At 41.2% G+C, this 17,284-nt stretch overlaps 1 protein-coding gene and 1 non-coding gene across 8 annotated transcripts in view; both read right to left on the reverse strand.

Moving 5' to 3' along the window:
* Positions 1-10,329, reverse strand: part of LOC119722605 — a 46,185-nt gene extending 35,856 nt beyond the window's left edge. Inside the window, exons 1-3 of one of the 7 annotated variants that reach the window (XM_038192793.1) lie at positions 10,225-10,329; positions 8,116-8,298; positions 1,775-1,793 (exon numbers count right to left, since the gene is read on the reverse strand). In XM_038192793.1, coding sequence (XP_038048721.1) covers positions 1,775-1,793; positions 8,116-8,150 — 54 coding nt within the window. In that variant the 5' untranslated portion in view covers positions 8,151-8,298; positions 10,225-10,329. Of the gene's footprint in view, positions 1-1,774; positions 1,794-5,774; positions 5,932-5,992; positions 6,066-6,131; positions 6,426-6,490; positions 6,759-8,115; positions 8,299-10,224 lie in introns of those variants that run through there. The other 6 variants (XM_038192791.1, XM_038192794.1, XM_038192797.1 and 3 more) reach the window with 6 other exon arrangements.
* On the reverse strand, positions 4,641-4,713 carry Trnat-ggu. Its single transcript has one exon. It is a non-coding gene; the product is annotated as a tRNA-Thr (tRNA).
* Positions 10,330-17,284: the final 6,955 nt, after the last annotated feature.

Consider the following 17,284-nt stretch of genomic DNA (forward strand, 5'->3'; position numbering starts at 1 on the left):
CTAAATTTCAAAGGCTTTGATTTTACCCTGGTCTATTTCTACATCCATGGTTGATTCCAGCAAATATATCCTCAATGTTTATCATCACAAACAGGCTGTGGTATTGATCACAGAAAGTCATGCATGTACATGTACGTACGTACAAAGCAAGGACGGCGCGGCCGGCTAGCGTTAACAGTAGTACGATATACAGATCGCTTGCATACTGTACGTCCATGTACATGTAGTGTACATTGTGTACGTACATACGTGTACAGTCACGAATTAAATGCGTGCATTCGCTCGTACCCCCCGCCCTGCAAACAGGGCGCTAGTAAGGGCTGATGAGCTTCACAGAATCTTGTGAAGGAAGTACAGATTGACCTTCGCATGCAGCTAGCGCGCGCTATGCATGATGGGCAGCGGAAGCTAGTTTGTGGACGCGTTCTACGTCACAGCACCCGATTTCACAAAACTCATCGTAACTTACGATGCATCGCAGCGCTGCGACGCATCGTATCCCTACAACGCGTCACAGCTGCGACGAGTCCTGCGATCCATTTCACAAAACATGTCGTAAGTGCGACGCGTCGTAGGTGTATGTATAGCACAATTCGGTGACTGTTTTATGTATTAAGTCAGCATACAGTAAATAGTCGTCTGGTATTCAACAATGAGTCGTCGGATCTCCGCTCCAAATTTGTTAAAACATAGGACAAAATGGCGGCTGTGCGATGCAATTTTAAAGGAAAACGAGCTCTCAGTGGACTGTGTAGCTACTTTGAAATTTCAACTGCAAAATTCTAGGCTAATTCATAATTATTCAATGAATTTTCTATTTACAACTATACACATTGCCTCTGTATTATAATCTCGTTTATGTGATGTTGATGGCACAAAACTGGCTAAAAACGGACTCTTCTTATTTTGCGACAACCACTAGACACGTCGTAGCTTGCGACGTATTTTAAGCCATTGTCAAGGAACTTACGAAGCGTTCAACACATCGCAACTTTCATGAAATGGATTATACGACGCGTCGCGAGTTGCGACATGTTACACGTCGTAACGCGAGTTGCGATGCGTCGCAGCGCTTCGAGAAATCGGGTGCAGGTCACGCAAATCTATCCAATGAGAGCTCAAATGATGTTAGCCATTACCAGCGTCCTGTTTGCAGGGCGGGGGGTACGAGCGAAATGCGTGCATGGTACTGGTACAATAAGGGGACCCCCAAAATGAACAGAGCACATGCGTGCAGTCGAGAGGGGGTACTGGTATTGATGGTACGGAATGGACATGTACTTCGTGTAAGCGAACGATACACACAATGTACAGACTGTGCATGATAGAGTGCACACGTGCGATTCGTGTACACGTGCTGGCCGTGTACACGTGCATGCATCAATCACGGGCCGTGCCATTGATAAACGGATGTTAGTTAGCAGTGTGTGGGACTTTTCACTGGACACATCTTACAAACCGCAGAGAACGATGCCGACTTATACAGAGGAATTTGTGTGGTTTTGAGGAAATGGGACTGAAAGTAACACGCCGACTTAGGCGAAATGGCGGTTTACAAAGGCCGACTTAGAAATGAAAATGTCAATGGAAATGCATTAGAGACAATCGGGACTTTCGTCAGACGGTTGATTTAAGCGATATGACGGTTTATACGATGTCGGTTTAGCTGGAGTTTACTGTAATTCACTTCTGGTGTGAACATAATCACAACATATAAATCTGAACAAAGTCAAATGCATGTTGGTGTATTCCCACATATCTTTTTAAAGCTTACCTCTTGGACATCAGTTTCTCTGTAGACCAAAGCAGTGTTGACAGGCATCATATACATACATGAAAGAGAAATAAAATATAATAGCTTATTAAATATATTACATCATTATTATCCGCAATGAGACTAATCTGACGACAGCCATTTTCTGAGGTGGCACCGTGCTTGTGCGAGTCGTACTCAGGTAGTATTCACGCTATCCGGGCTCCTTCCACCAATAGGGTTACCAAAATGCATGCGTGCTTTATAAACAAGTGCGGCATGCACGTAGGCATGGTTTCACCTCCAAAATGGCTTCTAATTTTGTTCGCCAGATTAGCCTTTACAAGGAGCCTCTTTCGGATACATGCACATGTACTCATATCTTGTATAATGGACATGTTTACATACATATTTAGCAGAGATGAAACTGGCATGTGGCAAAAAATCGGAAAATAGGCCAAACAAAAATACGTGTCCGAAATCTGGGCCGCGCTGCCATTACACACATATACATGCATGTACAATACACTTCATGCCCAATTTCCGGACACCAACTCCTGCTTTATTTTTGATTCAAACAAAATTTTACGATGAAAAAAAAAAACGGTCAGTGTTTTCATTGCATAAAATGCCTGAATTACGGTTAGAGTAATGGAGTCATCAATAAAGAAGTTCACTTCTTACTTGAGAAAGTCGAGGGAAAAGTCTGAAAGACAAGGGCACCGTTCATGGTGCTTCAATCATGTCCATGATTCAACCATGATTCATACATGGGAAAAATCAGGCATTACCGTCTTTCTCTTCCAACAAATGCCAGTGAAATATTTCGCTAATGCTCTCTTCGCTATCCTCGAGATAATCATCATGATTTTTAAAGCATTGCATTTTGTACAACTGAATCTGAAACCTCCGAAAATCGCACTACATAATGATTGTATCCACAGGATCCTCCACAAGGCTACCCGTCCCGGCCGGCCATGTGCTAGCGGACGGTACGGTGGTGCAGTACGTACGCACACGCTGGTACCATTGCATATTCGCACGCACGTGCGACACAGTGATTTTTCCATGTCGCCTGTCAATGTTTAACCTTTTGTCCAGCCGGAGAAGGCTCCGATCAGTGTTATGCCCTGTGTTTCTACCGTTGAAACTCTCCAATAACGACTGGTGAAAGAGATTAAAACTACGTTCGCGATGATTTTAGCACGCCATTTCCATCGACTTTTCTTCGAAATTATGATTGAAATAAAATGACATTTTGTGAAAAAATCATCAGAAAATCAAATTTTGTGGGACACACTGTAAAAAAATTGGAAATTTCGTTGAAAAATTCAAAAAGTCGGTTTTCCGATTAAAATCGGAAAAGTTTCATCTCTGATTTAGCAGAATCAGAATAAATCCCTTTGAAACTTTGGGTGCATTCAATCACCTCACCCGGGTTGACTCGGGTCAAGGCAGACAGGTGAGCCATGATGACACGCTTATTGAATGCTCAAATGCAGGTCATCATGATCTTCAGACGACGTCCGTAGCTGTGGCCTTATAGCCTTTTGGACTGAGTCTTACTTTGAAATCTCCTGTTTTACTGTCAATTTTTTTCTAAAGGTAATGACTTCAGAATGGAACAATTGCCTCTAAACTTGCATAGATAAATAATTATGTTTAGATTTCAAATAAAGTTGATTTTGAGTCCAGTGAACAGTCCACTTGAATTTCCTGCTGCCCGACTGTCATATGTGTCATCTTCTTGAAAAGAACAGCACATACATACAAGTGACATATTCCCACCACAGACCCTGCAGGGTTTGCAGTGGTCAACTGGGGTGAGCCCTGATAATGATGTCAGAGCTAATTGAACTGTACGGCGCTAACCCGAGTTGACCCGGGTGAGCTAATAGAACCCACTCTTTAGATGAGATTCATCAAAAACTTTGTAAGGTGACACAACGTTGACTACAATTGTATGTCAAACCATAGAGAAATAAAACAAATGGTCAAACAGTGAACACCATACCGCACATGATCACAGCTTACTTGTACCTACATTCACACAGTTTAACTAGTTATCATCATACCAGTTTAATTTAATAACAATTTGAGTGGTCATGATACATGTATGGTTCTAATGCTTTGTGCTGTGAGGTATTATTAGACAATAATTTGCATCCACCATTCATTGCATCTTGTGACTGAGATAAATTTACTTCCAGCAAACTGAATGCACAGTAAAGATGCAATGTGTATCCAGTTCACAATTTTTTCCAGGACACCGTAGTCGGCATTTACTGCAGCACATGCACACTGCACTGCACTGCACTAGTATACGAGTATGCAGCAGGAAAAAATGTGCCACTTACAGGTACATGTGATGCATAATAGATTGCGCAATACAGAATAAACCACAGTTGTGTTTCAATTAATCAACTAGGCAGGCTCAAGATTAGTGGTGTGCATTTACAGGTAGTATAGGAACTGGGTACCCTTTTAAAATAAAACAAGGGTACCCAGGTACCCGTATTTAAGGAAACCCAACCCCAAAACCTTTTTCCCGCATTGTCTGAGAAGTTACCAAGTAATTTGTAAAATTGGTTACGGGTACCCGGTCCCATAATCTAGAACCTGTTTCTGACATCAGCTGTCGAGTACTCGGGTACCTGGTTCCGATGCACAGCCCTACTCAAGAAGTCAAATTTGCTTGAAGACAAATACTGTAAATTGACTGATCATGCAATGTTTGAGTGCATGTTTTGCAATGGCAACGAGACCCAAAAAATGTGCAAGGGCACTTAAGGGAGAATGGTGCCAACAAAATAAAATGTCTTCAAGAAAACCACATAGGGAAACTGACTAGGTGTATTATAATTATTCTATGGTTGAACAAAGAAATTGACTGGAGTGGGGTTTGAACCTGCGACCTCCGGATTACCATTCCGGTGCTCTACCAACTGAGCTATCCAGCCCTATGTTGGCAGCTCCCCATTTAGTCAACGTCTTTGTTCAGAAGGCGCTAGTCAGAAGCAAAACCTTTATGCCATGTAGCCAGGGACCATGCAAGCAACATTGGCAATGTTGCAAACCTGTTTCTTTCTGCACGTATTTTCATCTTCATGATTTTTTTCGGTGTCTCAATGCTTTTGTTTGTAGCGATTCAGCAAAGCGCAATTTTCCGTGTGACCGTTGCTGTGTGCCAGTGACCGCCGGAGGCGGGGCCAGTCCACATGGCAGTCCACGCACATTTTTACCGTGGCGTCGGCGTATACTGTCGGCGTCGGTCTTCAAACTTAGACCTATAAACAGAGCTTCACCTCTTCAAGGGTTCAGTATCATTAACAACCGACTTCGGCCCCCTCAAGTCACTTTGGATGTGAAAAAGTGGAATTTATAAAATGTAAAATATAAATTGCCCTCCCAACCATTTTTTTTTTCAATCAGAATGATGTAAACCTAAGAATTTATTTGTAAATGGCCATACATTTTTTAGGTTAATTGCAAATAAGTATCAAACCTACATATTTTTATCACAGACCAGAGCAAGGTGTTCATCTGCTTATTTGTCTTTACCAGCAGTACATGTTGACATGAGTGGTAAATATCTGACTGATTGTTTTGGATCGTAAACACGTCTTGCATATTATGCGCCTATCAATTGGTCCCCCCCCCCCCCCCCCCCCCCCCCCCCCCCCCCCCCCCGGTTGCCCCACCCGGGCTGCCCCACCCAAGACGTGGGGATTGTCACTTTAGAAGTGACAAAATCCCCACCCCTCGGGCAAAATTTAAGTGACAATCCCTGACCATGCCCCGACATACATACGTGGGGCGCACTAGTGAATGCATTTCCATGTAGCACGCCAATGGTAACAATGTAATTAGAGTGACCAAAATCCCCACCCTGGGGCATAAAAAACGTGACCAAATCCCGACATCGGACCTGGAGCTGCGGGGGGGGGGGAAACATTTGATAGGCGCATTACTGTAATGTAACCGCAATCACGCGATTGACAGCACAACCATGGTGGCTCACCATGGAGCTAAAAAAGGCTAACACACGATTTTCCTGAACGTATCCAACAGCAAACACATCGCCATTCAATGAAAGGCCCATGGTATGTACAACGTTAATACAGTGCACGCAGAAAACATGCAGGAACACTACATTCTACAACGATATGAAAAGGACGCGGTGACATGTCATGCATGTATGCGGTACATGCAACGACGTGGGTATACAGCAACACGCACCCTCCAAACGTGACCCGTGTCCGCCATCTTGGAATCATCATGTAGCGATGTATTATACGTACGTACGTACGTACGTGTGTGGATCCGTATATCCCATGTGGGTTAGCGATCTTTTATAACAAAGAAAATCGTAACTTACCAGCTGTACAAAGTCTCCAAATATGAGCTAAAAGAAACAAATCAAAGCACTTACAAATCGTCCTTCAACGACATGCAAAAACTTGATAGGCCATGTCTGGACAAAATTTACCCCCGATATCTCTACTAAAAAAGTACTACTACGTACAACGCGGCCCAGCACAGTCGAGCTAGCTAGCTACAGGTACACGTCTGTCCGATCATGCACTCGGCGTTTTTGTGTAACCTTACCAAGGCCCAATAACCCTCTGTGAAAACGATCTTCAAGACATGAGACTATTAAGGAGAACCACATTACCGTATTTTAGTTTTTCGTTTTTTTGTCTTCGGTTAGACAACGTCTGCATAATTTTTACTCACCTTGTAAAGCCACTGACTGGGTAGCAACGTTTCGATGGGAAATGTAGGCCTACCTTTTCCCCGTTGGCAACAAACATTTTCAGGAACTATTTGCGCCAATGACGAACGCCGTGAACAAGTCTTCATTATTGATAGCGACAAATGTTCTTTTGCACAAGTTCAAGAGCGCTAACTGACGAAGTTCGCATTTTGTTTTATCACTACGATCCCCTGTAACATGACCAGACCCTTTTTAAGCCCTGTTAAGCCACTACCACAGTCACTCTTAATCGGCGTAAATTATGATGTGCATTTTGAAAACGAGTTCAAAATATTGAGACTTGTATTATGAATGGATTATTATGAATGTTTAATTTTTTAATATTGCCTTATAATCGCTTGGTTCCTGTAGTTTCGGCTTGCAACTGCTGTTTTATGTTTTCCTCATGTTATTATCAGTTTTTTTCATATTTAATTTTATACTCTTACTACATCACTGAACATACCTTACACTATGTATAGTTTTCATTGCATATTATGAGATTCTTGCATTGTGCATGACAATAAATGGTGTTCTACCACAAGACAAATGTGACCCTCTATTTTAATTTTCATATGAAAGGAGAGAATCTTGTCAATAGCAGCGAAGATTGTCTTCTTCATATGTTGAGCATGCACTTGATCTAGCAACAAATATAACTTCCAAAATCAAGCTACATCATTGCATCTCTGAAAACTGTAAAGTACAAGCTGTATGATGCACCCATTGACATTGTTTCGTCCTTGTACTGCAAAACAGTTGACTGTAATGTTATTCAGTCTTTATCTGTATCAAAGTGGTCACAAAAATTGAATTAATGATATCCATATCCTCAGCAACTTGGGAAACATATTTCCATGAATAACCCCATGATGTATTTCAACTTATATGAGATTTTTGCCTGTATATTTCACCCAATATTTCAATTTGAGAATTTCTCTTTATTTATAAGGGCAAAGATAACAAGCTTTTTGAAGCTGTAATGTTTTGGTAATAATTTACATTAATATGCATGTTACAAAAACATGTTCAATGTAAGTTTTACTAGATTATATTTTGTTGATTTATACAAGCATATTAAAAATATGACTGTACTACATGAAGCGTACATTGATAACATCTAAGATACAATCCTCTGCATGTCACAAAATAAATTTTAAAATTTGAATCTTTGAATCAAACTACATTGCATCATGGCCTAAAAAGAAAGGGAACACTTCAGAGATACTGTATACATTTATTTGTTATTAAGACCCCTTGAAAAGTAGGATATTGTCATATTTTTATACATTACTTTTGTAAATGTCAAATCTCAAAAATCTTATATTGGAACAATTGTCAGCAAGTACTTCAATAATTAAGTACGTTTGTACATGTTCATGGATAATTTTGCATAAATGTGAATTGTTCTTGGGAAAGTTGTTCAATGAATATTTTGTGATTGGTTTACAATTGTACCAAGACAGATACCACAGTGAGACACAGAATTACACCCTACATTGCATGCAAAGTTACATGCTTTCTACGTTTGCTATAACTTGTTAAAAAGTAATGAGAACGGAGGGTCAAATTGATGAAATAGCACTGTTTCAAATAAAGTACTCACTCAGTGGGAAATGCTGGATCATATTCATCAGCCATTTCCAAAATATAGCATAGACTACTTTTTCCACATTTGTATTAGAAACGGAGATCAATCACATTTCAATCAGCCTTCACGATCCCCTACATGTCTGTAGCCATGATGTTCCATCACTTCCAACACATGCAACGTGAGATGTGGTTGACCCTACATATATAAACAAAAGAAGCAATAATTTTCTTGTTATATAAGACACCATAGTGCCATTCAAACATTTTCATTCAATATGCATCAAGAAACATCAACAAGAGTCCAGCTTCATTTTTTTTTCAATCCTGGGTCATTAACGATTGAATCACTTGAATGGTATAATACACTTCTAACCATCTGAAAAGAAAATAGCTTTTTTTACATGGAGTTATGTAGTTCAGCACATAGCCTAGCTGCCTAGTAGTGCATAGCGGACATGGCAGGCTGATGATATTTACTTGCACTATTTCCCACTATATGGAGCTTAATAAGTATCATTATGTGATGTTTAAAAGCCTACACATTGCTTGTTGACATTTGACATAGTCACAGTCGTAGTGTATTGAAATGCGACTTTTCCACAAGACTCGGAGTTACCATAGTAGGCCTATAGAGGAGTTTTTAATTAGAAAGAATTTAATGTAGGGGTGGCCTTTTTGTTGGAACAATGCCGAAGTTACAATACGAACACCACTTTGCCAATTGTTGGTTGTGTACAACTGGGTTGGGAGTTATTTTCTAGGTATATTTGGTAAGCACCACTTTTCTGTTCAGTAAATATTATTTTCTTGGGGGCTTTTTTCTGAATGGCTCATTGGCTGCACTACACCCGTAAACATGGCATCAACAATAACGCCACGCTCCACCCTCGCGTAAATACACTCAAAATTGTCATGCGGCATGTCGTTTCGCCAGTATTATAAGTACATTGTACATTGTACTTACATACAAAGCTTTCTGTAAATTCACTTAAGCGTAGGATCTTGCATTGCCAAGAAATTTGAGGGGAAAAAATGACCACTACACAACATACGAGCAAAACTTTATACATGTATTTTCTGAGGTCACGCACAGTACGCTAGTACTGAGTCATGCATGCCCAAAATGATAGGAGCTGTCCGGGTACCCGTACAATCTCGTGCGTCGAGTGTTTCTACGCAACTCTGGAGTGTGGCTATGTATATAGCCATGTTCATGGGTCTATGGCTGCGCATGCGACAGCTTAAACATTAGTTTGCTGAAGGTCATCTTTGATTCCTCCGGCAGCATTTACTAAAACTTAAAAGAAAGCCGGTGCAGCAAATAATATGACATACTTAGGCCCTAAGCCAATCAGAGATAACCTCTATAAAAAATAACTGCTGCCTTATTTCGGTGATGTAGTTACGGGCCCTGTTTCTTTTAAATGAATGAAACCACTTTTTAGATTACTTGAGTCACCCAGCTAAATTGCAATGTTTAAAACCAACACCATGGATAGAGGGCAGGCCTTTGATCTTTATGAGGGAAATTTTTGGGTAAAATGACAATGAAGATGACAAAATGCAACAAACATGACAAATAAATGTAAAGCAAGAAGCATGTGTACAGAGCTTCGAAATCACATGGCATCAACTGAAAAATGCGTCAGAAAATTTTCTACCAAAAAATACTGTTCAAAATTACGAAAAAATTGGGGTCATCAGAATGACTGCAGACTGTGTGCAGACAGCAGAGTGCAGTTGTGACATTGCAAAAGGGTGCAGAATTCATTGGACTGTTGTCATGGTCAAGATGGTTGTGGTGGAATGATAAAATTAAAACACTTAGTTTTAAGCACTAAAACGAAAGAGGAGCTCATGACTACACAATCGCCGTATTTTCTAACAAAATTCGAAATGGTGACTGGTCTATAAAAGACGAATCCCAAATTCGTGATTTCATTTTTGGGGTGCATCTCACAATAGACTCAAGTTCCGTTGATTTGTCATGTTTGTCAGGCATGTCACTTGCAGCAGGATGCATGAGGCGTTGGGCCACAGGAAAAAAAGTATACTAAATAATACGTGTTATAAATAAATAACATGCTGTGGATAATACTTTTAAAAGAAAATTCCAACTTACATGACTTAAAACCGCTTTCTTTCACTCAGACAGTGAGCTGAGCTGAACTGAGTTTGCGAGTCGCCATCATGCATGTCATGTTCTATATGTCGAGTCGGCACGATCGTACCCAGTTTAGCCAGAACGGCCATTAAAGCCTGCATGGAGTGTCTGGGACGAGTTAGCACGGACTATTTCGTGGTATTCTGCACCTCGTTCATTCTACAAAAGGTACTTGAAAATGATACCAGCGAAGAAAAAAATAAACTGGTAGTGGTATTTGCGTCGGGGTGATGTAAATGGTGCTCTTTTCACCCGTTGCGCGCGTCATAGACGAAATGGATAAATTCAATTTCAACTTTTAAAATTTTCAAGCCGAACACCTATTGTCATTGTACTTTTTTCTTCGTCTGTTCCTCACGGAACCTGTTGTGCAGAGTTTCTACTAGCAAAGCTCAGAGAGACATAATACTTAGATGTCCCTAAAAGTTAAAACGTCACGATAACGTCACCAGGTGTCAAATTATACTATATCAAAGTTCAATATTACAACAACAAAAAAATCATATTTCAAGAACCACGAGTTTTATTACGAAAATTAAAATTATGCGTGTGTGGTTGCAGCGATTGCTACCGGAGTGAGGAAAACGGTATCCAACAGCAAGTGATAGACTGTACGGGTGCGCGCCTGCAATAAAATTCCCATAGACACTAGTGCTAAATGCCCATACTTCAAAATTCATTTAAAAATACTCAGAAATCTCACAGGTATTCAAGCTGCACAGAAAAATGATGATCAACATGTCATCTTTCATTTTCTTTTCAATTTTGGTTGGGTTGACCATTGACTTTTTGAGATATTCTCACCCAGAGAAGAACACCCCTAAAACGAATGATGTTTCCCAAACTGGAAAAGTAGCAATTTTGAAAAAGAATCCCTCCACAACATGGCTAAATAGCGCCACTTTCGGGCCCGATTGCATCCAAAATGCTCAGAACTGGAAGCTCCAAGTCCAGGCCAGAGGTTCAGTGCCACATGTCTTCAATTCCCCAATTCCATGGTTCTCAGAACTCTCTAATATAAAAGATTTTCGCCAACTCGGCACCTTGCCAACTCGGCACCTTGCCAACTCGGCACCTTGCCAACTCGGCACCCTGGCAACTCGGCACCTTGCCAACTCGGCACCCGCCAACTCGGCACCTGTAAAAATACCAACTCGGCACCTAAGAATAGTGCCTGACGAGAATGTTGCACTTTGCCGCTGACCGATAAAGCGCAGCGTGTTTTCGCGTGGACGGTCAAATCGTTTTGTGCCGGCGTATGTATCACGCGCGCACGGTGAAGCCTGGCGGTGCGATTCGGCCCACAATTTGGCGTATGGTACCACTACTCAGCGCAAAGCACACGGTTATTTTTTGGGCACTCGTGAGGAAGGACCCACCCTGCTGATTTCCTTCGACCTCGTGCGTCCCCCCCACCGCCTAAAAAAAAAAGAAGAGAAACTAAGACCACAAAGTAATACGTGGGACAATTAACTGATTATTTGGAGACGGATCGTGGTTTGATCAGGTGCTGAGTTGGAATTCGGGAGAAAAAGGCAAAATTCGGGTGCCGAGTTGGCTAGGTGCCGAGTTGACAAGGTGCCGAGTTGACAAGGTGCCGAGTTGACAAGGTGCCGAGTTGGCTAGGTGCCGAAGTGACCGATACTGCAGACTGTGTCGCTGCGCTGCCGGTGTACCATGAATTTAGGTTTTATGAAATACGGACTCATTAGTGGTATTGCGCATGCTCATGCATAGATAATTAGGAGAGGGACCGGTCACGTGAGAGGGTTTAACCAATAAAAGGGAAAAAGAGTCCTATTTTCATATGACACCGGCCGACAGAAAGTTTGTAAGGAAAGGGTCCATCCTATTAATATTCCACGATTATCCTGATAATAAATACACTAAGGTAATAAAGACACTACAAGTATTCATGGGCGTCGCCAGGATTTTTTCTAGAGGGGGGCAAAACATATTTTTGCCAAAAAATGCCTGTATTTCTCAACACATTCTCGATTTATCAGTTTTAGAGGGGGCAGGGACATTTTGCCCCCCCCCCCCTCCACCATTAAATTTACACCACTTTGACTTCGCGCCTCTTTTTCTTTTCTTTTTTCTCTTTTTTTTCTTCCTTTTTTTGGGTGCTTTTCCAGAGGGGGGGGGGGCAAGTGTCCCCCCCCCCTTGCCCCCTCCCCTCGCGACGCCCATGCAAGTACATGTATTAGCAAGTTCAACAAATCGTCATGTCTCTCTCCGTTAGTAAAAAACGCCAGCACATACATTGCATGCCTGGCTCAAAATCAAGTTGTCCCTCAGGCCCTCGCAACAACACGTGCCTGAGGTTCATGGCCCTGTGTTGTGACACTTTGTTGATTGCAGTCGTGGAAAATTAAGTCACTAGAGTAAAAACAAAACCCAGATGTTTGTCAGTCGGGGGGGGGGGGGTCAGCCTAGCTGGAAAGTTAACCAATTTCCATGTATGTAGCAATGGTCCACATGCATACCAATGTAAGGAAATGGACGTCTGCCGGGCACATTGTGGTGGGTGTGGTCAGGAGGGCCATGAGAAAGGGCCCCAAAAAGAGCTAGATCAGCTGGTGAGTTAACCCACTGAAACCTACTGGAAAATGTTGAGCATAGTTCCAGGTATCATGAATGGTCACTGCCAGACATTTTCAGTGGTGGAGTGTGCCCGGCAGACAAAAAACCTGTACAGGAGGGGCGTGGTCATAACCCCCTCCCGTTCCTTTTCGCTGATACAGTTGCAACGCGACGATATAGAAAAATGTGAAACCAATTTCTTCAAGTGCCTTGACGCTTGTAGAAAATAAAAATGTAGCTTACGGGCAATTTAAGATCAGACTACTTTTATAGCGATGGGAATAGCATGGAGGGGGCAAATAATAAAAAGTTTCAAAAACAGAATGTTTATTCTACATACATTTCCCTTGTTTTTTTATGCGTTGAAATACACTTGGACACAACGTAAAACATTCGTACAGGAAAGCACTTGTTATTTTCACCATTTTGTGGGCGTGGCCTAAATACACAGATTCTGCATTGTTAATATTAAATTTACATCACTCCGACGCACATTCCATCTTTGAATAGTTTGCTTGCAGTGCCTGCTGGTACATCAGATTCAAACTAGCCAAACTTGTTTGTTTCTGCATTCAAAAGGGGACGTTGAACAATGTAGGGTCCACAATTGACGACCGTGTACAAAACACGACAGGTCTTCCTAAAAAGTTAAAGTAAATTATAACAAAATAGGGACAATAGACGGTCCTCGATTGCACATAAATACACACTTCTTATGGCGGGCCGTTAACACGTTATTAAAGAGGTTTCGCAAGCGAACGGATACGCTTACACTTACGTTTAGCTATCCGTATCCGTTTTTTACTTACGTGTAGCGAGCGAGATATGCGTGTCGTCTGCATGTATGACGTCATACGCCACTCACTATCCGCTAAACGTGCAGACGACACGCATATCTCGCTCGCTACACGTAAGTAAAAAACGGATACGGATAGCTAAGCGTAAAGCCCGGTTCATACTTCACGTGAAAGCAAAAGCGATGCGAAATTCGTGACGTCAACAATACATTCGAGGCGCGTCCACCATTGTTGACGACATGAATTTCGCTTCGCACTTGCTTTCGCGTGAAGTATGAACCGGGCTTAAGTGTAAGCGTATCCGTTCGCTTGCGAAACCTCCCTATTATGGGGAAGTGGTTTTTTTTGTATTGTTAGGCAAATTTTAGGAATGAGATATCGGGACTTTCTGCTATCCCCACAATGTTTTCGGTGCCTACAAATACATCGAAGCAACAAGTGTTTGCCCCCATAAATACGGAACAAGAAGGTATGTGTGAACGTACCCGGGAGCAAAGGGACAACATAGTGGCACAGAAATTGATGGACCCGACGAGGAAAACGCTTTGTATTTTCATATTTGTGGGAACCAAAGAGAATAGAAGGGAAGTAGGGAAAGGACAAAACTCAAAATTGCATAACAAGAAATAAATGGGGCCGGCACACAAAAGAGAAGTTAAGGACAAGAGGAGAGATCCACAGGTGAACATCAAATGAAGAAGAAATGATAGGCCAGGAACAAAAGAGTTTTGTTTGCGTGAGGATAACAGAAATGGGGTGGGGGTGTTGAGAGAGATAAGGCTGGGGGACAAAGAGAGTGGCAAGAAGTGGGATCAATAGGAGACATATAAATTGGGTATTTTTCTCTCTTGTGCCCCCTCCTTCCCAATCCCCTTTTCCTTCCATTCTCACCCAAGCCCTAATACCCCCTTTGATGTACCTCTCCCCTGCATACTCCTCATCTCTTTTAAATGTTCCTCCATCCATCCCTATACATGCACGTGTGTGCCCACGTGTTTCTTTCATATACATATCACTGTCGTTTTTTTATTGAAAAAGAACTTGTGTAAGTTTAAAACGTTTATGTTATTGGCAATCTTATTTAAAATCAACTTTGCAGTGCACCATTAACACAGTTAAGAATGCAGAATATGTGTTTTGTCAGCAAAATTACAAATTTGCCTCTTTTGATTTAGAGTGCTCTTACTCGCACCCTGCTTTACATATTTAGGCCACGCCCACAAAATGGTGAAAATAACAGGCGTTATAATGTAAGAATGTTTCAGCTTGTGTCCAAGTGTATTTCAAAGCATATAAAGAAGAAGGGAGATGGGTGTACAAGTCTGGGTTTTTTTTTTGTAAGTTTTAAAGTTTTTATTACAGTATCTGTGCACCAGCACAGTATTTTATATTGTGTAATATAGGTTTTCTCTGCTAATTTAAAAGATTTTTCATTCATTAAAATTCACCAACTCTAACATTCAATTTCGTCCACAAAAAATTTCACACGCTTTTACCAAAACCAATTTAGTCATTTACCATTCAATTTTAAAGTTTGGTCACCCTTTTTAGTCACTGGGTCGAGAATATTCGTCAGTACAGATCAAATCGTCCAAGCTGTTGCCGAATGGCAGCATTCAGCGATCAAATTAGTCTTATATAAATCAATAAGACGAATTGATTTCTGAATAACAAGGTCTAGCTAGATCGACGAGACGAAATCGAATACTCCGGCGGGGACGAAAACATGTGCTCATTGTTTATATTTGCTTGAACTGAATTTGAAATTGTCGGACAAAGACGAAATTAAACATTGGAAGTGCACTTAATCGATGTTGATGGACGAATTTGAATATTAGAAACGGTGAATTCGAATGATAAACGTTTTAAAATAGCCGGGGAAACCTATATATATAATGTACTGTGCACATCGAACATGGTCAATATAGCCTACTTGTTTCGGGAAATGGACGTTTGATTGGAACAGTGTGTGTTCTTTTTTTTTAAATGGGTAGAAAATTAGCCAAAAGGCATTGGCAACCATGCCAGGAAAATTTGACAGGATTGAAAGAGTTCATTGCGATGATATAAGCGAAAATGTGCTTGGCCCCGCCCCCTCCATGCTATTCCCACCGCTCTTAAGTTAATTAGTCTGATCTTAAATTACTCGTAAGCTACATTTTTATTTTCTACAAGCGTCAAGGCACTTATAGAAAATGTCTGGCAGTGGCCATTCATGATACACGGGACTACTATACCCAACATTTTCCAGTAGGTTTCATTGGGTTAATTCACCAGCTGATCTAGCTCATTTTGGGGGCCCTTTCTCATGGCCCTCATGACACCAAAATGTGCCCGGCAGACTTGTTATACGTGGAAATTGGTTAAAGGTATAGTCCATCATTTGTAATGTGTGCATTTTGTTTGTTTAAAGCAACAAAAGTGCTCAAAATGTAAAGAAGGGTGCTGAACAACTAACCTGTTGAGGTTTCAGCTCAGCTTCAGGGGTATATTTCGAGAAAAACAACATTCTAGGATCTTGATTTCATATCAAAAGTTGCTGAATCATGTTTTGAATTGGGCCTGAATCATAGAGCTATTTTAAATTACTAGAGCGCTAAATCCTCATTCTTGCGCGCGGAGACGCTTTGAAGCCGTCCTGGGCGCAGACATTTTGAATTCATGTGCGTGTTTGTAGAACATAATGAAATTAGATGGATTGAATTTTGAAAGTGTACTCTACATGCAACGGGCAAGTAGAACATACGCAAACAACTTAAGCGCGTTATTGACGGTTCAAAAAAACGTTTCTGCAGCGAATACGCGCACGCGTTGCGCTGTTTACGTAGAACAAAATGACACGCTCATTTGCTGATCGTGCGTTTCGGTTTTGGGCGTTTTGGCTTCGATAACGCACCGGTTTGCAATACAAACGAAGATATGCAAATAGCCGTACAAAAGCCGTACAACATTTCTAGGTCTCCATAGATAGGTTCAGTTGTGCACAAACATGGATGCGCCCGGCAGGCATTACTTTGTACACGAAGTCAGCGCTTTAGTAATTTAATATAGGTCTATGGCCTGAATTCAGCGTCCGAGCTAGACACGTTCTCACTGAGCCATAGATATAGAATAAAAAGACTAGATCGGCAGCGCATGCATACGCGCCATAGAGTGTGCACAAATGTTCCCGTTCCCGCATGAACGCCCTACGCGCAGTATAGTGCGTGGGGCAAAACCTGCGTTACGCGCACCTACATTCCCATAGGTTTGTGCACTAACTTGCATTTTTATGTCCGTAAAAGTAACATTTTTAACCAGTAATTATTATGCATCTACCAAATTCAATATGCATTTTCAAGCTGGGTAGTCACCTCGAAGTTTGCTCCATTTTCCCCTCGTACTTATCTTTCGTTTTAAAATGGTGGTGCGCGTTGCTAAAAAAATCTCCAAATAAATGTCAGCTTATCAGTTAAAATGTGTATAAAGACAATGAAAAGGAAAACGTAGAATGTAAAAACTGCTTTAAATTACCGTTGAATTATTTAATAAGGAAATTGTGAAATGTTTCAATTGATGATTTTAGAGATTTGTGTTACAATTATTATCCTTTTTGGGATTAAAACAATTTACTTGGATTGCATTTTATATGTATGACT

This window comes from Patiria miniata, unplaced genomic scaffold, assembly GCF_015706575.1.
Source record: "Patiria miniata isolate m_02_andy unplaced genomic scaffold, ASM1570657v1 HiC_scaffold_16, whole genome shotgun sequence".
NCBI classification, from domain to species: domain Eukaryota; kingdom Metazoa; phylum Echinodermata; class Asteroidea; order Valvatida; family Asterinidae; genus Patiria; species Patiria miniata.